Here is a 24,077-nt window from a genome sequence, read left to right as displayed (position 1 = left end):
TCCAATTTGGGGCCATTTTGACTAAGTCTGTTATAAACATTTGTGTACAAGTCTTTTTGTGGATATATGTTCCATTTCTCTTGGATAGTAACTGGGAGATGTGCTGGGTCAAAGAGTAGGTGTAGGTTTAACTTCCTGAGAAATTGCCAAACATGCAAACCAATCGTGCCATTTTACAATTTCTGTAGGAGCGTATGAGAGTTTCAGTTGCTCTTGACTAACTTTCTTTGCTTGACTTCAGTCGGGTTCTTGAACCTTCTCCTAAACTTAACCTGTGCAGTTCTTGGTAAAATCCATTTTAGCAAGAAACCCCTACAGGTGGCATCTGGTCACCCTCGATGTCTGATAGAGTCTTCATCTTTGCACTATCCCCCCCGTGATGTCTGATCATCCTGGCATTTTGTCAGCAAGAATCCTGTTAGGTTACTTAACCAGAATTCCCCTTACTCTTTATGTTTCTTCGTAGTAATTTTCCATCCACTGACCATGCATACCCTCCCTCCCCCGTCCTCGGCTATAAATTTTCTCTTGTTCATGCTGTATCTCACCCTCACTGAAAAATCCCACTGCAGTCGTCCCTATACCTATCCTCTATGCCTTACCATCTTTACCATGTTGTTGAATTTTTTTTTCTTTAACATTCCACATTTTTACCAACACATAGAAAGTTAATCTTTAATTTCAGCGATTCTAGCAGTGTGTGCAGTGGTATTTCATTGTGATTATGATTTGCCTTTCCTTAATAACCAATGATTTCAAGCTCTTTTTCATATGCTTACTGACCACTAGTTTCCTCTCTTGCAAGTGTTCAAGTCATTCACATATTTTGACATAAATGTTGCTATTAGAAATGTGTCCTTAACACATGTTGAACTAAAATCTCTATTAGTCTATTCATCTACACATTAAAAAATATTTATTGAGAGGCTATTATGTGCCGTACACTTTTCTAGGCTCACAAATTGTGACTAAGAGATAAAATCTTTGCTCTTGTTTGAAGAGTTCATATTCTGCGAGCGGCCAGGAGACAAACAGCGAAATGGAAGCAAAGAAGATGATTTTTGGTGGTATGCAGATGCTCACTGAGAATTAGTGATAAAATATTGGAAATAACCTATATCCCCACGGTGAAAGATGTAGGGGAGTCAGGTAATTTATGTGATAGGAGTTTGATGGAGTATTATAATGCCATTAAGTTAATAATTACAACATGAAATTTTATGTGCTTTGTTTAGGACTATGTAAAATACCCGTACTTTGATGCATACAAAGACTGGAAGGAACCAGAAGAAAAAGAAAACACTGTTGTGTTTATTTTTCGGAGTGGTTGAATTATGGGGGTCCAAGGGCAATTGCTGTCGTTTTGTTTTCTTACACGTTATCGCATCGTTAACATGCAGAAACTGGCATCTACAGCACCTTCACGGGACTTACCTTTGTGTAAAGCTTTAGAATTCACTGAGACATGTGACGGACTTAAAATAAAACTTGGGTTACTTCAGTGTGAAGTAAGGCAATAAAATGAGGACTAAGAGTTTGACATCGCAGAGATTAGGGATTTCAAGAAAGCACGAGACTGCTCCTGGAAAGTCCGAAGGAGACGCCCGTCGGCGCACGACCGGCGCGGCGCAGAATAGTGACGCCTTGCGCCGGGCGGGAACTGACGTCACTTTTGGCACCGCCGCTTCCGGTCCGCGTGGGGGCGGTTCTTGCGGAGATAGTGGACTCCGGGCAGGTGTTGGCGCGCGGTGCGGTGAATTTTTTCCGAAGTCAGCCTCCCTGCTCCCCGCATCATGGCCACCGATTCGTGGGCCCTGGCAGTGGACGAGCAGGAAGCGGCTGTCAAGTCGGTCAGTGGCTTCAGCTCTCGCGGGGCGAACGTAGCAGGGGCCCGAGCCGACCCTGATTCGAGCCCCGGGAGCTGCCCGGGTTGGGAAGGGTTGTGGCCCACACCTCCCTAGACTTTGCGGCGGTGAATCCCGTGGCCCTGATTTGCGCCTAGGGCGATAGAGACCAGTGTCAAGCTTGTTCTATTCATCTGGGCCAGTTAAAGACTTTTTTGTCCTGTAGCAAATTTGTTCCCGCTCTGTATGTTTTCTTTCCTTGTATTACACTTCCTCACTGGGGATTGTAGACACAGGAAAATTTAGATGCTGATTCTCTCTTTGATCTGTTTTCCGGATGAATCGGTGCTAAACCCTTTTTTGTTTGTTTGTTTGTTTTTGGATTTTTCTTAACGTGGCTGGCATTTGGTAGCTTTTTGCAGGATAACAGATTCAGGTTTAGATTTCGTGTTTCAGTCTACTGCAAATGTTGGGAGGGACTACAAATTGTTTCGTTGATGTTTAAAAGGGATATTTAGTTTCACATCCTGGTTCTTTTATAAATGAAGATCTATTCAATTGTAAGGTAATTAGTGTAAACTGGATTTCTGTTCTTATATGTAACCGTAGGTTTGTTTAGTGATAATTCACTATTGATTTTAATAGTTTTGTCTGGTCGTCTGGAAGTCTTATGTAACTTTTTAATGCTTAAGTTAACATTTCTTCTGCAGTCATCCTTGATTGCCTTGGGAAGATTGTGAGTTTGTCAGCAAATATTGTGGTCTAAATCCAGTGGAATACAGGATGAATCTTTACAGTCTAGTTGGGAAGGTGAGAATGTGGGAAATGCTGTGAAAATGGTAAGAATAATGCGGTAAGTGATGTCTGAAAAGAGAGAGGACGTTTATGAATAGGGAATAAGAAATTGCTTGTGGAGAAGTTTCAAATGGATAATAGAGAATGAGTCATGTAAGATAGAGGTAAATAACATTTCAGGAGAAAATGCACAAAAGTGCTGAACTTGTCTAGAGAGCAAGAATCAGAACTCATTTTTGCTGCAGCTTAAGTGTATGGGTTGTAATAGAAGCTGTACAGAAAATATAGAGTGTACTTTGCAACCTCAACTGAGAACTTCAAGAGGAGAGACTTTTCTTAGTCGGTTTGGGGATTTTTCAGGATACTGACAAGATTAGATCTGAGAGCTGGCAAGATTTATTGAACACATAGAATGTTAGTGGTGTCTACAGGAAAGGCAGTCAGTGTGGAAGTTACTGTAATAGTCCAGAGAAGGGCATATGTTGTTGGGTGGTGGAAGTGACGATGAAGAGATGGATTTAAGAGATAATTGTGGCGATATAATGTGCGGGATTTAGGAAAAAGGCAAAGGTTGTTGTTTGCAGGCGGCATCCCAGAGGTGGTATTAGTAAAATGCTAATAACAGGACTAGAGAAGAGGGAAGATGGGCAGATTTGATTTGGAGGTCTCTGAATTTTAGACAAGGAGGACATCTTGGTAAGTACCTGTGTTGTGAGTCCCCAGGAATTGTCTAGGTTCAGTGATTTCTTGGGAGAACTCATAGGACCCAGCACATAACTACTCTCAGCTCTGATTTATTACACCTCTCCTGGTGGATTTACACACAGCTTAATTAAAGTCCTATACCAGCTAATTGTAACAACACATGTGAAGTATTGTCAGGGAAGCTCATTAGAGACTCAGTTCTTAGGGTTCTTATTGGAGAGTTGTCACAAAGTCACCCTCTGCTTAGCATGTACCAAAATTCCAGACTTACAGAAGGAAAGCAGATGTTTAACGTAAATCACATGTTTTTACAATTTAGGTATAGCAAACCCCTCAGCAGTTCTGGGAATGCTGGGAACCCTTCTGAAGTCCAAGTTCCCAGGGGCCAACCAGGGGCCAACCTTGCGAGCTGGTTTTTCTAAGGATAGGAAACTGTTAACTGTGTTAACTGTTTTCTGCAGAGCATGTATCTCACATTTGGAATTGTGGCATTGGACTTCAGAAGAAGAATGAGGGCAAGCAATGAAACTCATTATAGGGGCACCTGGGTGGCTCTGTGGGTTGTGTGTCGGACTTTTGATTTTGGCTCAGGTCGTAGTCTCATGGTTCATGAGACTGAGTCCCATGTCACGCTCTGTGCTGACAGTGTGGAGCCTGCTTGGGATTCTCTCCCTCTTTCTCTCTGCCCCTCCCGGCTCGCACTCTCCCTCTCCCTCGCAAAATAAATAAACATTAAAAAATAAAATAAGGTGTTAACAATAAATAAAACTGGCTATTATCCACAAAGAAATCAGAGTATTACAAAGGATGAGGTTCTGGCACCGTATCATTTAAAATCCACTGCTTCACACAAGATCTTTTCTAAAAGATAGTTACTGAGAATTGTTTTCAAAATTTTTTTTTAATGTTTATTATTTTGAGAGAGAGTGTGAGCAGTGTGTGGGGAGGGGGGTGCAGAGAGAGAGGGAGAGAGAATCCCAAGCAGGCTCCACACTTGGCACAGACCTGAGCCAAAATTGAGAGTCGGACGTTTAACCATCTGAGCCACCCAGGCACCCCTCAAATTTTTTTTTAAATCTATGACTCTAATCTAGCTGTGATATTATGAATATTGTACATATAGACCTAAACATACTTGGCATCTGGTTTTAACCACTCTACTTCTCAGAGGCTGATGTAAATAAATGTGTGAAAATATTGCTTCCTGATAGCTGGGGAAGACCCTCCTCCACCCCCCCCCTTTTTTTTAATTTCCATGTAAGTCTTGTGTGTCTTAGTTTAATAATTAATTCATAGTATTAGGTTATCATATGGCTGTGCTCTCAAGTGTACAGGTAGTAAATGGAAATGACAGAGACGAGGACAGAGAAAACACAAAGACAAAGATCTTATATTTACACACAGGACTTTTGTTTGGTTTACGCTTATGTGAGCAAAGGTGTGTCTTCAGAGTCTTCCTTGCATACAAAATTGGTTTTGGAGGGGAAAGAGGGGTATGTCAGGGAGTTTAGTTTGGATGCAATTTTAGGAGCCCTAATAAAAGATTCTGAGAGTTTGAATTAGTAGAAAGGACCTGATGCCAGTTCATTTGTTACTGTCATCTCTTCCAACACAAATGGCTTCCTTTGCTGCCTCTTTTGGTTGTATGACCAGTTTAATAGCTTTCTTTCTCTTCCCCGGGTCAGCCAAAACCAAAAAACCAAAGGCAACCCTAAGAATCTTTTGGAGACATAATTTGACCCTTTTGTGATTAGAATTGTCATAGAGGTAGATCTTGAAGCCTTTCTGAAGTGTCTTTGAGTGCCAGAGAGTTCACCCCTCCACAGATCAGGGACTCTGGGATTGATGGAAGGTTGGCCAACCTTCAGGAGCTACTCTTTTTTTTTTTTTAACATTTTTTTATCTATTTTTGAGAGCCAGAGTGCCAGTGGGGGAAGGGCAGAGAGAGAGGGAGACACAGAATCTGAAGCAGGCTCCAGGCTCGGAGCTGTCAGAATCCCACGCAGGGCCTGAACCCATGAACTGCGAGATCATGACCTGAGCTGAAGTCAGATGCTTAATCAACTGAGCCACCCAGGTGCCCCCAGGAACTACTGTTAATTTGGATAGGGAAGGGATGTTTCTATCATAACTGAAAGCCTGTGTCCAGGGTCAGGGACGCTGCCTTCTGTTGGATGCATGATTAATAATTGGAAGGTTCCTTGGTGAAGATGAATTCAGAATGAAGGAGAATGGGACTCATTTGGCCTGCCTCTTTCCCATGATGGAGTTACCTCTCAAGACAGGAATACTAGTCTGCAGGTAGTTTTACCCTTGAATGCAGCTGAATAAATCCTGACAAATTCATAGATCTGACTATCTCCTAAGCATGTCATCTTTTGTTACCACATCTCTTTGTCAAATTATAGTACATTAGATTTGTTTATTGTTTTCTTTCTCATCAGTCTCAGGCTTTGAGACCACTCTAATCAACTTGGTTGGATTGGGGACTCTGGACTGTTTTATTTGTGTTTTTCAGCCCATCCCAAGAGTAGTCTTCTTCTGTGAATCCCTGTGTATTCAGCCTAAAAATGAGGTTAATCAGTGGATAAGTTCTAGTATGAAATACCTTCTGTTAGGTACCAACATTCCTCTTAGCCTTCAGGGAAAGGGTGTCCACCTCCAGTAGTATGTTGGTCTGATTTTTCTCTGGACGACCTGGTTTCTAAAGAGATCAGATAAATATTCCTACAGTGTGAGGGTGGACTTCCAAAGACCATGAGCAGGGTCAGTTGAGGGGAGGGAGAATGGTGGAAGAAATGGTTCTCAATGCCCTCAGGAAACACTGGTGGTCATTATAAGGATAATGAATGATTGCATCAGTTCAGGGATCTTGTTGGGGACAGGGCTTGGGGTCTAGGGCTTGATTTGGGGTACTCCTTAGAACCTGACAACACACCTTTATAATACCACTTCTGTGTCACACCCTTACTCTTACCAACACTTTGAACATGGGAAAATAATTCCCATGAGATTGGAGACTTCATTATGAATGTATAAATTACTGTTCTGCTTGCACTTTAATCTGCAACTTATAAGCAAGTTTGCATTGACCAGGACTAGTGGCCAAAATCAATAAAAAACCTGTGTTCAGGTTTCTGATACATTAAAAAAAAATTTTTTTTAACGTTTATTCACTTTTTTTTTTTCAACGTTTATTTTATTTTTGGGACAGAGAGAGACAGAGCATGAACGGGGGAGGGGCAGAGAGAGAGGGAGACACAGAATCGGAAACAGGCTCCAGGCTCTGAGCCATCAGCCCAGAGCCTGACGCGGGGCTCGAACTCACAGACCGCGAGATCGTGACCTGGCTGAAGTCGGATGCTTAACCGACTGCGCCACCCAGGCGCCCCAAATGTTTATTCACTTTTTGAGAGACAGAGACAGAGTATGAGCAGGACAGAGGCAGAGAGAGAGAGGGAGACGCAGAATCTGAAGCAGGCTCCAGGCTCTGAGCTGTCAGCACAGAGCCCGACAACGTGGTGTTTGAACTCACAAACCGTGAGATCATGACCTGAGCCTAAGTCGGACGCTTAACCGACTGAGCCACCCAGGCGCCTCCTGAAATATTTTAAATCAGGAACATGAGTTTGTTCTTTGATCATAATAAATAACTTTTTTTTTACCTAACTTGTAGTGGAGGTGGTTGGTAAGACAAGAAAGAAGGCTGTAATTTATTTGCTTAGTGTTGCATGAATACAGTGTGGGTTTCGTGACTAACAACAAAGTTGAAATACTTAGATGATACTTTTTTTTTTTTAAGTTTATGTATTTTTGAAAGAGAGAGGACAGAGCTCAGGGGAGGACACAGAGAGAGGGAAAGATAGAATCCCAAGCAGGCCCCATACTGTCAGCGCGGACCCCAATGTGGGGCTTGAACTCACCTGTGGGATTATGATCTCAGCCGAAATCGAAATTGAGAGGCAGACACTTAACCAACTGAGCCACCCAGGCGCCCCTGGATAGTGTTGTTCTTCAGTGTATCTGCAAGGGAACTGTGTGTTTGCCATTGATAGGCTATCAAAGGCATTTAATGAAGGTTAGATGTTCTAGAAAGAGCATAAGTTGGAAGAAAATTAGAGGTTTGAGACTGTTGTCAAACTTTTCCCCCCAACTACTATGTTTAGTCCACCCCATTCTCCTTTTTGAGGTTCTTGAAGTTGCCCAAAATGATGTCTTCACCCAATCTTTTAGGACTCCTGCTTGAGCAGGATAACTCCCTGAGTAAAGGTGCTGAACTAGTTCTGCTGGACTTTCACTAGGGAACTTCTCTTGGCTAAGGGACTTCCTTTGGGTCCTCTGCTTAACTCTGTTTCCTTTTATTCCCATTCAGATGAGTAATTTGCAAATCAAGGAAGAAAAAGTCAAACCAGATACCAATGGTGAGTCACTTGTAACTATTAGCTCTTCTGCTTTGCAGTAGTAGCTGCAGTGTGAAAAGGAGTTTTCATATAGTATTTGGGGAATGACAGTACGGTATTTGAGAGCCAGTAAATTCAGTTTCGTTACTGAAGAGGATACATTAGTTTTCCAGAGTTTATCTAGTCTCTAACTCCTGCCACTGTTCGCTTGATGTGTTTCTTTAAACTTTGTATTTAATTTTTGAAAAGTTAATCTGGGTTCAAAACTCGAAGTATTAAACAGGTGAAAGGCTTCCTTTCTGTTCTGGACTGTCATTTACCCAGTTCTCACTCTCTGTCTTTATTAGTTTGGTAGGCTGACATGCCAAGTATCACAAACTGAGTGGTTTAAACAACCGAAGTTTACTGTCTCCTAGTTCTTGAGGCCAGAAGTCTGAGACCAAGGTGTCAGCCTTCCTTCTGAAGGCTTTAGATCTTACATTCAAGTCTTTAATCCATTTTGAGTTAATTTTTGTGTATGGTTAAGATAGCGGTCCAGTTCTGTTCTTTTACTCGTGGCTGTCCCGTTTTCCCAATACCATTTATTAAAGAGACTGTCCTTTCTCTGTTGTATATTCTTGGGTCCTTTGTCATAAATTAATTGACCAAATATGTGTGGGTTTATTTCTGAGCTCTCTGTTCTGTTCCATCGATTTATGTGTCTGTTGTTAATGCAAGTACCATACTGTTTTAATTATACAGTTTTGTAATCTAGTTTGAAATCAGGGAGCATGATGCCTCCAGCTTTGTTTTTCTTTCTCAAGATTGCTTTGGCTGTTCGGGGTCTTTTGTGGTTCTGTACAAATTTTAAAATTGTTCTATTTCTGTGAAGAATGCTGTTGGGATTTTCACAGGGAGTGCATTGATTCGTGTTTTTGGTAATAATGGACATTTTAACAGTACTCTTCCAATCCATGAGCAAGGAAAACCTTCCTATTTGTTTGTGTTTTCAGTTTCTTTCAATAATGTCTTATGATGTTCAGTATGCATGTCTTCTACCTCCTTGGTAAATTTTTCCTAGGTATTTAATTCTTTTTAATGCATTTGTAAATAGGATTATTTTCTTAATTTCTCTTTCAGATAGTTCATTATTAGTGTATAGAAACACACCAGATTTTGTGCATTGATTTTGTATTCTGCAACTTGACTAAATTCATTTATTAGTGCCAACAGTTTTTTGATGGCATCTTTGGGTTTTTTATATATATCATGTCTTCTGCAAATATTGACAGTTTTCTTCCTTTGAATTTGGATGCCTTTTATTTATTTTTCTTATCTGTCTACATTTAATATAATTGTTGACATGGTAGGTTTACTTAAGCAGTTTTACTATTTGATTTGTTTGTCTTGTAGTTTCTCTTCCTTTCTTTTGCTGCCTTCTTTTAGGCTAATTGAATATCTTAGAATTCCACTTTAATTGATCTATTGGCATTTTAGCTATACTGTTTGCATTATTTTATTAGTGTTTTAAAGTTTTCTTCATTTAAATCTTGCATATTTATTTGATTTTGTTAATTTTATTTCTTGGTGAAGTATTTCATCGTTTTAGTTGCTGTTATAAATGGGAACTTTTCAATTATATGTCTGTATTTATGAAAACTACTGATTTCTATTTATTTTGTACCTAGTTTTTTTGTTTTTCGCTAAGATACGTTATTTTGTAAGGGTTTTTTTTTTGTTTTTTGTTTTGTTTTGTTTTGTTTTGAGAGAGAACACGAGTGAGGGAGAGGGACAGAGGGGGAGAGAGGGAGAGGGAGGGAGGGAGGGGGAGAGAGAGAGAGACAGAGAGAGAGAGAGAGAGAGAGTGAGAGAGAATGAGAGAGAATGAGAATCCCAAGCAGGCTCCATGCTGAGCAGGGCTCAATTCCACAACCCTGGGATCACGACCCGACCAAAATCAAGAGTTGGATGCTTAACAGACTGAGCCACCCAGGCACCCCTATAATCGTTTTTAAGTTGATACTTAATCCTGCAGGTTTACAATCCTGTAATCCACCAAAGTGAACATTTTACCTCTTGCTTTTATTTATTTTTTTTATTTAAAAAAAATTTTAACATTTATTTATGAGAGACAGAGAGAGACAGAGCATGAGCAGGGGAGGGGCAGAGAGAGAGGGAGACACCGAATCCGAGCTGTCAGCACAGACCCTGATGCGGGGCTCAAACTCACAAACCGCGAGTTCATGACCTGAGCTGAAGTCGGATGCTCAACCGACTGAGCCACCCAGGCGCCCCTCTTGCTTTTAATTTTTAATACCTGTTTTCTTTCTTATGTATGATTGTGTTTGCTAATATAATAGTATATTTTAAAATAGGATAAGCAAATCAGAGGTGACATATTCTGATCCACTGTGAAGTCAGCCAACATTCCTAGAAAGTTGAATTTTTCTTGTGTGCTTTCTAGGAATAAAAACCCATTAAACATAAAGAAATGCCAAATATTTACACTTTGATCACCTAAGATTTAGTTTTTATGTTGTCACACCTTTTGGGTGGGTTTGAAATTTGCCTTTCTTACTATGATAACTGTTTTCTTTTGTAGGTGTTATTAAAACCAGTGCCGCTGCAGAGAAAACAGATGAAGAAGAGAAAGGTAATTTCTCTTTAAAACTTTGTAGCAAGAAATAGAATATGACCCAAGATTTGCCCTCCTGGAGCCAGAGGCACTGGATCAAGGAGATGAGGAGGAATTACAGAGGAGATTGAGAAGAAGCAGTCAGTAAGGTAGAAGGAGAATGAAAGAGAGTGGTATCCTTTTTTTTTTTTTTTTTTAATTTATTTTGAGAGAGAGAGAGCAAGTGAGGGAGGGGCAGAGAGAGAGAGAGAATCCCAAGCAGGCTCTGCACTGTCAGCGCAGAGTCTGATGCGGAGCTCAATCTCGTGGACCATGAGATCATGACTTGAGCTGAAGCCAGGAATCGGACCCTTAACCGGCTGAGCCACCCAGGTGCCCTCAAGAGGGTGGTATCCAGAAACCAGAAGAAGGAAGTATTTCAGAAGTAGGTAGTTAAATATAAGTAATAAGTTGATTAAGAAGATATAAATATTGGGGCCACCTGGGTGGCTCAGTTGGTTAAGGGTTCAACTTCTGCTCAGATCATGATCTTGTGATTTGTAAGTTAGAGCCCAGCGCCGGGCTCTGTGCTAACAGCCTGGAGCCTGCTTCAGATTCTGTGTCTCCCTCTCTCTTTGCCCCTCCCCCAGTCCCTTTCTCACTCTTGCTCTCAAAAATGAATAAACATTAAAAAAAAAAAATGTTACAACGTGTTCACATGCTGGTGGGAATGTTCCAGTGGAGCAGGAAACTGATCACGCAAAACAGAGTCAGCGTCAGGAGAAATATCCTTGTGGGCAAGAGGGGCTGGGACCTGTCGTACCAGTGGAGGGGTTAGCCTTAGGAGCACAGGCTGTTCATCCCAGGTTACCAAAGGGAATGTAGAGAACATGGGCGCACATGCAGGTAGATGTATAGGAATGTCACGACAGAATGGGGAAGTGTTTCTGATCACTGGTACTTTTCTGTGAAGGAAGACGAGAGGTCATCAGGTGAGTGAGGATGTGAGGGATTAGAAGTTTGAGAAGAGAGGAGGAGGTAGAAGTGGAGGTCTGAGAAGAGTGAATGAGTGGAGAATAGAAGCATGAAGACGAATAGGGCAGCTTAGCCCTTTTGGGTTTCCCAATCACCGTGCTAAAGGGAGACCCGTGGGAGTGACTGTTGTTCTCCAGCCAAGCCTGGCCGCCTGGGTGCTGGTGCAGAGATGGGGAGAGAGATTTCACGAGGGTGAGTTTGCCAAACGAGCGTGAAGACAATCTGCTGGTTTCTTCCGGACAGAGGACAGAGCTGCCCAGTCTTTACTCAACAAGCTGATCAGAAGCAACCTTGTCGATAACACGAACCAAGTGGAAGTCCTGCAGCGGGACCCAAGTTCCCCGCTCTACTCTGTGAAGTCCTTTGAGGAGCTTCGGCTGTGAGTATTTGTTCTTTGAACAGCTGCTCCTTGTCAGGCCCTCCTTTGTAAAACAGCATTTCCAAGATCTTTGGGGAATTTTACTTTTTACTTTTATTTTTAAGAATCTTAATGTATTTGCTTCTTTGATAATTCACATGACTCAAAAGTCAGAAAGTATGAAACAGTTTACAGTGACGGTTTCCCTCCCACCCTTGTCTCTTGGCTACCCAGTTCTCCTCCTCTTGGGAGGGATTTTTAAATGCCACAGATTTATTCATCATAGCTGAAAGTCTTTTTTCTTTTATGCTCTTAGAACTTTCAATAAAATATTGGCTGACAGGTGATTTCTGGATGTCAGGAACATTTCTTATTAGGTAAGCCCTTTTGTTAGACTATAGGGTTTACGGTTAAGAACAGTTTATCTGCTTTTATATAATCGATCAAAAGAGCCTTTGCAGGATTTCCAGTACCTACAGTGGAAAGCAGTCTTCAGTATTCCAGAATGCAAAACAAAAACCAATCCAGAACCCAGAATTAAGCTGTAAGGGAGCATATTCATGTCATTGTGCTAAGAATAACTTCCAATATCGCTTTATTTTAAAAGCAGAATTATGGAAGGTCATACCAATTTTTTTGTTTACTTCAATATATTAGTAAAACAATGTTTATGAATCATTGGTTTATGTACCTGGTACTGTGCTGGGTGTTATGAGTAACACAAGACATAACCACCGTTCTTGCTGCCTGCCAGGACCTGAATCATAGACAGAAAGCAGCTGGTGAATAAGAAAGTGGTGGAATTACCTTTATCAGCAAAATCTTTAATATGCCCACCATGGGCCAATAGGGGCCACATTCCTGCCAACTGTTACCACTGCTTTAGAATAAGAGACACTTAAAATATAAGAGCTAACTTAAACCAAATCAAATCATTAATGAAGTAACAGTTAAGAACAAGTTTTTTAAAGCGTTGTTGTTTTTTAATGTTTCCAGGAAATTATTCTTTTCTTTCTGTATTTCTCCCATCGGGGGCTTCATTCAGCAATTCTGCCATCTCTGCTTCTATTCGTAAACTATATCAGGACGGCTAGATGTGCTCTTTTGTTTCCTGAAGTGACAGTTTTGCTTCCCCAAGTATAGATGGTTTTTAAACCCCCTTTCATTTAAAGGACTTGTGCTCTCAGTCTGACCAGTGAGGAATTGTCCTTTCTGAAAAATCAAGCTCTCTCTGATTTAGTAGTTGTTGGCTAGAAGAAACAAAAAATAAAACCTAAGTTGCCTAATATAATATATTTGTTTTGTACTTAAAAATTTTGAATTAATCTGCAAAATAAAAGGAAAATAATGAACCGCTGGAAGCTCTTGGATCATTTGGATCTTCATTCAGTTGTGACTTTGTTTCCTTAGCAACCAAGTCACAATCTGTTGAGCTTCATAGCCTTTTCTTCTAAACAGAAGACACCAAAGATTATGCTTTCACATGTCTTTGTGTCTGAGAACCAACATATGCCAGATGAATGTGCCTTTTAGAGAGCCTGTTAACTCCAGGGAAGGCTCAGAGAACAGAAGGCTTGACTTGGTTTGGCTCTTCTTTACAAATAGTGTGGTGGGATTTTTGTCGAACACCCTGTCGGTGGTAGAGGTAACAGAGAGGTTATTGTAAACGCAATGAAAAAGCAACTTTAATTTGTATTTGTTGTGTAGCTACTTATATAAGCTGGTGCTTTCCTATGCTTGATTTTGACTAAACATAATAACCAAATATGAGCATTCGTGAAGTTCAGTACAGGTGATTGAACACTCCTCTTTACCAGAAACTGGCTAAATCAATTCTCTTACCTCTTGATTGTCCTGAGTGTTTGTATAGCTGGCTTTGGAAGGACCATGGAATACAAAATGACTGTGGTTCGTTTTAACATCTGCACCAAGAAATTAAACGTGAATCTTGTTTTCTAAAGGGACTTCTATATCTTAGTGATACAGTTAAGCAGTGTTTATTTTTAGGTACGCCTTTTATAATTCATTTTATGCAAATTATACAATTTATACAAATTAATAAATTCCACTCTTGCAGTATCCAGGGAACATTTGCCATCCAAGACCAATCATATTTGTGGGGGTCTGCTGAAAGCATGAATTTCTCCAAGAAAGAAAACTTGTCTGTATTCTACGAATTGTCTAATAGTTGTAGATTAAGACTGAGGAGAGAAGGATGATGGTTTGGTTTCATTTTAGATAATATTTTTTAAGGCCTAGGAAGATATGTCTGACAGAGATAGGAAGCGTTACTCTTTGCTAGATATAGGGAAAGAGTTTTAGGCCTTTAAAACAATTTGAACTAGGAAACGATCCTTTCTCTCCCTGGCCTCCTAGGAAACCACAGCTTCTCCAGGGAGTCTATGCCATGGGCTTCAATCGACCCTCCAAGATACAAGAGAATGCATTACCCATGATGCTTGCTGAGCCGTGAGTATGCAGATCCCAGTGCACCTCTTCAGAATTTGGTTTAACGTCCTATACCAATAACTTACTGTTCTTGAGAACAAGATGGGACATTTGGGACAGCATGTTTTCCTCAGGGAAACAGCTTGAGCAAGTACAGAGAGTCAGATGGAATTTGGTACAGCTTCTGCCTTTCCCACTTAGCAGTAAAAACTAATGGGGGCACCTGGCTAGCTCAGTTGGTGGTGTGGGTTCAAACCCGCATTGGTTTGTAGGGGTTACTTAAAAAATAAATAAAAATCTTTAAAATAAATGAAAAACAGATAAAGCTAATGTTATTCTGTGCATTTTTAAAAACAGGGTTTTTTAAAAATAGGAAATTTTGGGGGCACCTGGCTAGCTCAGTTGGTGGTGTGGGTTCAAACCCGCATTGGTTTGTAGGGGTTACTTAAAAAATAAATAAAAATCTTTAAAATAAATGAAAAACAGATAAAGCTAATGTTATTCTGTGCATTTTTAAAAACAGGGTTTTTTAAAAATAGGAAATTTTGGGGGCACCTGGGTGGCTCAGCTGGTTAAGCATCTGACTTTAGCTCAGGTCATGATCTCACAGTTCATGAATTCAAGCCTTGTGTTGGGCTCTGTGCTGATAGCTCAGAGCCTGGAGCCTGTTTCAGATTCTGTATCTCCCTCTTTCTCTGCCCCTCCCCCACTTGTGCTCTGTCTCTGTCTCTCAAAAGTGAATAAATGTTAAAAAAAATTTTTTTTTTAGTATGAAATTTTTGGAACTTGCAAAAAAAGGTGTCAAGAACATCTGTAACCCTATCTTGTCAAGAAATCTAGTTGACAGTGGAAGCCCCCATGCACCCCTCTGCATTCACATCCCCGTCCCCAACCCAAGTAGTGTCATCCTGAAACAGGTCATCATTCTCTTACATTTCTTTATACTTTTACTACATATCTACACATTCCTAAGAATCTAAGAGTTGTTTACATATTTTAAACTGTAGATAATTGGTGTCCTACTTTATGGAGCAACATTTCCCATTCAATTCTATTATTTTTCTTGCTTAATGACAAAAAATTCCACCTATTTCCATGACTGAGTTACAGGAAGTAAAATGTGAAAGTTCCCTCTAAAGCATCTGCCTGACTTGGTGTCTTGGATTTTCATAAAGAAGGGAAAAGGGGAGGGGCGCCTGGGTGGCCCAGTCGGTTAAGCCTACAACTACAGCTCAGGTCATGATCCCACAGTTCGTGGGTTCAAGCCCTGCACTGGCCTCTGTGCTGACATCCTGGAGTGTGCTTCGAATCTTCAGATTCTATGTCTCCTTCTCTCTCTGACTCTCCCCTGCTTATGCTCACACTTTCTCAAAAATAAACATTATTAAAAAAAAAAAAAAAGAAAAGGAAACACACGGGGAGCCAAGTGCTGGAGACACATTACAGCTTGGCAGAAAATGTCTTCAGGGATTTTCCTTGGCACAGATTTTACTCTGCAGTGTTAATTTCCATGCGGCCCCTGGGGTACAAAACTAGGGCACCCTGGCTGTGCTGGAGTCTAGAGTGAGGATTCTTGGTGTAAACCCATCTAAAAGAATCATTTTTTCCCTTAATATTTAAGCAGTTTTTTAACATCATATAAAAAATTTATCATTGTCCTCAATGCAGAAAACTTGGATTAAAGGAAGAATATTCTGTATTCCTACCATCCAGAAAGAACATTCTGGTACTTTATTGTGTTTAACCAATATTATTTTCCTTTCTGTTCCTGATCCAGCCCACAGAACCTGATTGCTCAGTCTCAGTCAGGTACTGGTAAAACAGCCGCCTTCGTCCTGGCCATGCTCAGCCGAGTGGAACCAGCAGAGAGATACCCCCAGGTGAGGGTTGGGGGATCCTGAGGGCCCTGGCTTGCCTGCCCTGGGAAAGACAGTGCTATCTGGTGGGCGGTTAGTGAGGGCACCCCTTAAGGGATCTGAACATTTCCTGGGCCTCAGACTGTGGATCTGGCAGAGCAGGTTCATGTACTAGGCCTCTAGGTAGAGTTCATTCAGAAACAGCAGCTTTAAACAGTGGCTTCTGAAGGCATTCACCCAGCCAGGGCTCCCTGCTGAAGGCTTGGGTCTATAGCTGAAAAGTGGGCCTGGTTGGAGAGGATGTGGTTCCCTGCCTTTTTAGATGGTAGTAAGATCAGGGGTGACTGGGTGGCTCAGTCAGTTAACCATCAACTCTTGATTTTGGTTTGGGTCATGATCTCACAGTTCATGAGATCGAGGCCCGAGCTGGGCTCTGTGCTGACAGCATGGAGTCGGCTTGGGATTCTCTCTCTGCCTCTCTCTCTCTCTCTCTCTCTCTCTCTTTCTCTCTCTCTCTCTCATAGATAAAACATTTTTTAAAAAGTGATAATAATATAAGCATATTTGTTGCATTAGCACCTGTTGTCTTTTACTAAAAGACTCTCTTAAACTCAACCTTTATGATTTCCTCGTTCAGTGTTTGTGCCTCTCCCCAACATATGAGTTGGCACTTCAAACGGGAAAAGTGATTGAGCAGATGGGCAAATTTCATCCGGAACTAAAGCTTGCTTATGCTGTTCGAGGCAATAAATGTGAGTATAAAGGGGTGAAACCTAAGCAGTGAGCAGGATAGGGTAGTTGGGTGTTTGAATTTTGAAGATGTGATGATGACATTAAACTTTCTGGTTCAATTGACCTTAGGGCCCACTGCATTGCTTTCAGCAAATCTGTTTTAAACTTGTTATTTAACAGTCCTTTCTACTCTTAAAAGATTTAGAGTTGTTAAAAAAAAAATCTTTGTATGGGTCATGGAGTTCTTAAAGTCTGTCGTTCTTCACTAAGATAACAGGGTTTTGAATTCAGCATTCAGAGTTCTGGAAGCTGCTTATTAACAAGGGATTAGTAGGTCTAGGATGGCAGGTTGGGGTCATATCCCTTTGTTTCAAAACAAGCCCAGCTTTAGTAAGAGTAAACTAGGAGCAGATAAGACCAGATAACTTGGTCTTATTGAAACCAGAAATCCTTCCACCAATTATTTCTCCCATGTGTTCTATGGTATGTAGTGTAGAGAGTATGGACTAAAATGGTGAGGAGGGGCAGGTAGAACATGGTCGTTAGGAAGTTATCAGAGTAGGGAGCGCCTAGTTGGCTCCCTTGGTTCAGTGTCCGACTCTTGGTATCACTCAGGGTCTTGATCTCAGGGTCATGAGTTCAAGCCCCACATTAGGCTCCACGCTGGGCATGACGCCTACTTAAAAAGGAAGTTAACAGAGTATATAAAACTGTAATTCAGTAAGAAAAAAGTAGGCAGTCTAATAGGAAAATGGACAGAAGAGGCCCAGTTGAACAGACACTGCACAAAAGAAGGGAATTCAGACGGCCAGTAAATATGAGATGATAAGCCTCGTTTGTCATCAGGGAAACGTAAACCTAAAACCACTGTGTGCTTCCCAGATGGGCAAAAATGAAGTCTGACAATGCCAAGTGTTGATGCAGACGAACAAGAACTGGCATGCCCGGGACACCTGGGTGGCTCAGTTGGTTGAGCGTCCAGCTATTGATTTCAGCTCAGGTCTTGATCTCACGGCTTGTGGGATTGAGCCCTGTGCTGGGCTCCGCACTAACAGTGAGGAGCCTGCTTGGGATTCTCTCTCTCTCCCCCGCCTCCTCTACTTGAGAGCTCACTAATGCTCTTTCCCTCTCTCTCTCAAAATAAATTTAAAAAACCACAAAAACCAAACTAGAATGCCCATACACTTCTGGTGGGGAGTTTACATTGGTACAGTTACTTTCTGGAAGCAGTTTGGCATTACTTAGAAAAACTAAAAACAGGGGCACCTGGGTGTCTCAGTCAGTTGAGCATCCGACTTCGGCTCATGATCTTGCCGTTTGTGAGTTCAAGCCCCTGTGCTGACAGCTCAGAGCCTGGAGCCTGCTTCAGATTCTGTGTCTCCCTCTCTCTCTGCCCCTTCCCCACTCATACTCTGTCTCTCTCTGTCTCTCAAAAATGAATAAATGTTTTAAAAAAACTTTTTTTTAAAAGAAAAACTAAAGACAGACATTCCTTTGACCCAGCAGTTTGTAAGTGCCTGGAACAGTGGTTCTCAAACGTGTTGGTTTCTTATACTCTTAAACATTACTGAGGATCCCAAAGCATTTTTGTTTATACAGGTTTTATCTTTCGATATTTGCCATAGTAGAAGCTAAAATTGAGAAATTTCTTTTTTTTTTTTTTTTTTTTTTTTTTGAGAAATTTCTGAAAATACTTACTTTAGAAGAATATGAAGAAAGTCTGGCCTTTCAGATAATTTTAGATACTCTTTTTTGGATGTGACACCAAAACTTAACAAGTGGTAATTACTTAAGAGTTAGTTCCAATGTGGAATCTGAAATCATACTACTGAATTTTTCATACTGTTACATTAAAATACCTTGGTCATTGGGGGCACTTGGGTGGCTCAGTTGGTTAAGTGTCTGATTTCGACTTAGGTCATGATCTCGCAGTTCATGGGTTTAAGCCCTGCATCGGGCTCTGTGCTGACAGCTCAGAGCCTGGAGTCTGCTTCAGATTCTGTGTCTGCCTCTCTCTCTGACTACCCCACTTGAACTCTGTCTCTCTTTCTCAAAAATAAATAAACGTTAGAAAAATTGAAAAAAAATACCTGGGTAACACTGATCTTCCAAATGTTGAGACATTTTGTTATACAGACTTTAAATTACCTGCACTAATATTACCACCAAATTCATCAGAGGAATTTATACACATCAAGAAACTCAAACTTAGTGGCACATACAAGCGTTCCAAAACTCTAATAATCATTTTCTCTTGAAAGCTTAAATGTTACAGTGGCAGCAGATACAGTGGATTATTTTCATTGAAGAGACAGACTCTGTTCATCTTCAAGAAAGTGTATATCAAATTCCCAACTTCATTTTTTCTGGTTTGTCAGTTAACAGAGAGAAATGGCTAGTTCAGCTCACCACATAATCACAAAAGAGCTTTTCCTGGAGAAAACCATCATGCTTCAACATGCAGCAAAACTACTTTATCCAAAAATTAATTAGGTTGATTATTTTTGTGTGTTTATTTGATGCTTCAAACTGGTGGGTACGTTGAAGTAAAGCATACCACAGTATTGTGACAACGTACATCTTCTTTAGAGTGCTTTGTAAATAACCTGGGACTTCATTGTGTGTGAAGGATTAATATATTAATTATATTTAATGTATTATTTTTTAAAGGTTCAGTGTTGACTCTCAGGCAATGGACATTGAGAACTACAATGTGTTTCAGTTAATTCAAAATTCTTCCAATGTATAATTAGATAATTGATAAATTTTCTTTTTTAAGTTTATTTATTTTGACAGAGAGAGAGAGAGAGATTGTGCTGGGAGGGCGGGGATTAGCAGAGAGAGAGACTCCCAAGCAAGCTCTGTACTGTCAGTACAGAACCGTACATGGGCTCAATCTCATGAATCATGAGATTATGACCTGAGCCGAAATAAAGAGTTGGACGCTTAACTGACTGAGCCACTCAGGCTCACCAATTGATGCATCTCTAATGAAAGTCCTTTCTCAAGTTGTAAATTTTGTTTTTGTTTTTACTTTTTTTTTTTTTTTTTTTAAAGTAGGCTTCACACCCAGTGCGGAGCCCAGTATGGGTCTTGAACTCATGACCCCGAGATCAAGACCTGAGCTGAGATCAAGAGTCAGATGCTTAACTGACTAAGCCACCCAGGCACCCCTAAATTTTGCTTTTAAAATAGTTAACACATTCGCATGTGTTAAACTGAAAGGATATGTGGTTGAAACTTTGTCTCATCCCCCCCAACCACCTAGTTCTCCTTCCTAAATTTAGGCACTCAGTACTAACTAGTTTCTCATGTGGCACACCAGAGATGTGGCTGCAGGCACAGTGTGTATGTAAGTGTGTGTGTATAAATATGTACTCACACACCTGTACATTTATTACATGTATTCTTTTTTGCCTCTTGTGTTATACAAACTGCTCTGTAAATTTTTTTCACATTTAATAATGTATTTTGGAGATTGTTCCCTATCAGTTCCTAAGCAGTTTTATACTTGGATTGGCAACATCCATTGGGTGTATCATATTTTGCTTATATTAATTAGTTACTTTTTGAGGTGTGTATATCCTTGCATATATGTTATTTCACATGTTAATACACATACAGGATTAATTCCTAATAGTGGAAATACTGGTCACAGGCTCTGCATTAGCAATTTTGATAGATGGTTGTACTGGTTTCAACTTCCACCAGCTATAATTTGAAAGTAATGTGTTTTTTGAGTCAGAGAATTTGTACTTAGGAAAACTGTCTACATGTCAGAATGTCTCATGAAACAAAAACTCATTGGGCCAGGATCCTGGTAGTCACAACTACCAATTTAAGAGAAAATCTGTGATCATGAGTGAATGCCTGATATGAAATGTTGAGGGGAGTGAGGGGGACAACACTGAATCAGGAGGAAGTAGGAATGAGAAATAACACTGAGGGGTCACTGCATGGGATTTAATCCTGAGCACAGTGCAGTTAGATAGGTGCCACTGTGCCTGCTTTACAGTAGAAGAACCCAAGACTTTTGGATAACAATCCTGTGTGTTTTGACATCTGGAATTAACTAGTTTTACAAACTCTGAAAGGATGGGCAAGGCTTTGATTTCCAAAGCTGGTTTTGCCATGGAAATACCCACGGAAAACATCTTGTCTCACAGTGGAAAGAGGTCAGAAGATCAGTGAACACATTGTCATTGGCACCCCTGGGACTGTTCTGGACTGGTGCGCCAAGCTCAAGTTCATTGACCCTAAGAAGATCAAGGTGTTTGTTCTGGATGAGGCTGACGTGATGATAGCTACTCAGGGCCACCAAGACCAGAGCATCCGCATCCAGAGGTAGGAACTCTTGAGCCAAGATGAACGTCTGTCTTCTGACTTGCAAGTAAAGATCTTCTTGCTCACTGTGTTTCCTCCTGCTGTATTTAACTCCTCTTCTTTCTCCATCTAGGTTATTTGCTTTTAGGACCTTCAGGAGCATTTTTTGGATGGGCCATTTGCTCCTCAGCGCTGACCGTGGGTTGAGGAAGGAGACTTAGGGAATCTAACACCAGCCCCCTCCCTGCCCCATGGCTGCTCTTGCCTCCTCCCTGCTGTTCTCCTCCCCCCTTTTGCCTCTTTCCCCGGCGTGTAGAGCTTCCAAGCCTGGGGTGGCTGTCTTCTGTTCCTTCCAGGGAAAGACTCGGGGTCATGCCACATACCTGGGTCTTCCCTTGCAGGATGCTGCCCAGGAACTGCCAGATGCTGCTTTTCTCTGCCACCTTTGAAGACTCTGTATGGAAATTTGCCCAGAAAGTGGTCCCAGACCCAAACATTATCAAACTGAAGCGTGAGGAGGAGACGTTGGACACCATCAAGCAGTATTACGTCCTGTGCAATAACAGAGATGAGAAGTTCCAGGCCTTGTGTAACCTCTACGGGGCCATCACCATTGCTCAGGCCATGATCTTCTGCCACGTGAGTAGCAGTGGCAGCAGCAGGCCTGCCGGGGGAGGAGCTCCACTGGAGGGTGTGCCTGGCCCTCCCTTCAGCCAGCTCCACCTCAGTGCTGAGGAGGACTGGGTGTCCTCTGTGTGGCCAGAAAGGAAATGATGAAGCACCTCCACCTGCCCCAGGGCATATTCTCCTCAGACTATAATGAGTTATGAGGGAAAGACTGTGAAGAATTGAACTTTTCTTTGGTCCCACCTCTTAGACATACCTTGGGAAAAACTCCAGATAACATCCAATGAAATGATTATATAACATTAAGAATATAGACTATTTGAGAATGAAGATATTGGCTCCTACCACACTCTTCCTAGCTGAACACTAAGATGATTTAAGTAATTCATCCAAAAAAAATTCACATGGCTGAAATTGTCTTTGTAAAAATGGTAAGCCTACCCTGGTGGCTGAACTCAGCAGGCTTTCACGTATTTTAATGGAAACAAGCCACTTTTTTGCAGGTTTGTTTTTGTTTTTATTTTTCCAGGTGTCTCCATTTAAAACCATTCTTTTCACTCCAGACCCGCAAAACGGCTAGTTGGCTGGCAGCAGAGCTCTCCAAAGAAGGCCACCAGGTGGCTCTGCTGAGCGGCGAGATGATGGTGGAGCAGAGGGCTGCGGTGATCGAGCGCTTCCGAGAGGGCAAAGAGAAGGTGCTGGTGACCACCAACGTGTGTGCCCGCGGTGAGCAGAGAATGTGCCTGTTCGCCAGGCTGCGGATGGCGAGCGCAGGGCTCCCGTACGGGACGCTCAGATGGTTCGGGGGAGTCCAGCTGGGGTTGGTGCTGACTTTGTTTGCTGGGAGAGGCTGGATTCCCCCAGCAGATGAGAACTTTCACAGAAGCCAGGAGTCCTGATGTGGTGGAAGGAAACAGGCAGTGACTGGTTTAGAGTGAATGGTGCCTGCTCTCCTGGGGGCCCCTAGTGAAGTTTCGGCCGCATCTCCAGATTCTTGTATCTAGCAGAGGCTCTTCTAGCGATGTCATAATTTTGTGAGCACCTGCCAGAGTTCTGCTTTTCCCTCTGGATTCTGCTGCGTGCCCCCGGTCCCCGAATCCCAGAGCTGGCCTGCCCCAGACTCTTCCTCCACCTGATGCTGGCGTGTGGCAGCCTCGCCTGGTGGGTGGTGGTTTTTGTTTCCCGTCCTGACTCCACCCCTCTTTCGTGCAGGTATTGATGTTGAACAGGTATCTGTCGTCATCAACTTTGACCTTCCCGTGGACAAGGATGGGAACCCGGACAACGAGACCTACCTGCACCGGATCGGGCGCACGGGCCGCTTTGGCAAGAGGGGCCTGGCAGTGAACATGGTCGACAGCAAGCACAGCATGAACATCCTGAACAGAATCCAGGAGCATTTTAGTGAGTGCCTGGGAGTGTCCCCTGCCAGGGCCCTTTCCTTAGAGGGGCAGGTTCTCCTGGGGCCTCCTCGAGAGGCCTTTGTCCTTGTCACATTCCCCTCCTTTCCTACAATATGGAAGTTCTCGAAGAGCACACCTGGTGAGTTCAGGTCAGGAACTCGAACAACAGCGCCCCCTTGGCCAGGCTTGAAGGGCCTAGGGCTCTGTCCCGTGCTCAGGCACCAGGAGCCCGTGGGGTTTCATGAAAGTTTGCTGTGGCCAGAGGCTTGGCATGGGGGCAGAAACCTGTCTGCCTCCTCCCTCCCTGCTGTGCTGTCCCTTCCCTAGGTGTGTGTGTTCATGATAGCCCCGTGTTGATGTCTCTGTGAATTCTCTTTTTTTCCCCAGATAAGAAAATAGAAAGATTGGACACAGATGATTTGGATGAGATTGAGAAAATAGCCAACTGAGAAGCTCCATCAGTCACCAGTGCCCACCCCTGGTGCTCCCCCTGCACGGGAGACTGGTGCTTTCACGGCACAGGCCTCGACAGTCGCCACAAAGAAGAGGAGGCAGAGGAGAGAGAAACTACCTACCTCATTTTAAATTACGTTTGGACTAGACAAAAATTGTGCAAATGATTGGGGAAGGTAGAAGGAAAATTTTACATTTTGGAAAATTTAGTCCTCCCCCCACCTCTGCCCTTTTAAGCTATGGTTTTCCCCATCTTTATAATAATCTGGTTGCTGTTGGTAATGGCTGAGCCTAGGGTCCCCTGCTTGTTTTGTTGTGGGGTGTTAGGACCCATTTCCAGTCTCTGAAGAAATGGTCGATGTAGGTGCAGGAGAGGCTCAGCAGCACAGGCATGGGAGCCCCACTGCATGGATGGAGTGTGGGGAGCAGCAGCGGGGAGACCTGGGAGCGCTCTCCCTTCTCTGTCCCTGACCAGAGACCTGCCACCAATGTCTCCCGCCCTTGA

At 42.2% G+C, this 24,077-nt stretch overlaps 1 protein-coding gene across 2 annotated transcripts; it reads left to right on the top strand.

The window, feature by feature from the left end:
• The first annotated feature begins 1,736 nt into the window (after positions 1-1,736).
• Positions 1,737-24,058, top strand: LOC124511477 (ATP-dependent RNA helicase DDX19A). Of its 2 annotated transcripts, XM_047078740.1 has the most exons (12): positions 1,737-1,850; positions 7,717-7,765; positions 10,326-10,376; positions 11,616-11,751; positions 14,107-14,199; positions 15,956-16,058; positions 16,672-16,786; positions 20,933-21,110; positions 21,491-21,728; positions 22,280-22,442; positions 22,929-23,120; positions 23,507-24,058. In XM_047078740.1, exons 1-12 carry the CDS (start codon positions 1,794-1,796, stop codon positions 23,566-23,568), a joined length of 1,437 nt encoding a protein of 478 aa, XP_046934696.1. In that variant the 5' UTR covers positions 1,737-1,793; the 3' UTR covers positions 23,569-24,058. The 2 variants fall into 2 exon arrangements, with proteins under 2 accessions (XP_046934696.1, XP_046934698.1); XM_047078742.1 differs by lacking the exons at positions 1,737-1,850; positions 7,717-7,765; positions 10,326-10,376; positions 11,616-11,751 and adding an exon at positions 12,061-12,107.
• The last annotated feature ends 19 nt before the right edge of the window (positions 24,059-24,077 follow it).

Source organism: Lynx rufus, unplaced genomic scaffold (assembly GCF_022079265.1).
Source record: "Lynx rufus isolate CCGP_SWC_20201006 ecotype Redwood Valley unplaced genomic scaffold, mLynRuf1.p SCAF_16, whole genome shotgun sequence".
Classification (NCBI taxonomy): Eukaryota; Metazoa; Chordata; class Mammalia; order Carnivora; family Felidae; genus Lynx; species Lynx rufus.
Note: the sequence above shows the minus strand (reverse complement) of the source record. Positions and strands in the feature narration are given on the sequence as shown.

Bases quoted from the DNA above. Each gene is read 5' to 3' on its own strand.
- LOC124511477 (XM_047078740.1), top strand. From the start codon at position 1,794: ATGGCCACCGATTCGTGGGCCCTGGCAGTGGACGAGCAGGAAGCGGCT. The intron at 11,752-14,106 runs GTGAGTATTTGT...CTGGCCTCCTAG, and splicing joins TCCTTTGAGGAGCTTCGGCT to GAAACCACAGCTTCTCCAGG. The intron at 21,111-21,490 runs GTAGGAACTCTT...CTTCCCTTGCAG, and splicing joins CAGAGCATCCGCATCCAGAG to GATGCTGCCCAGGAACTGCC.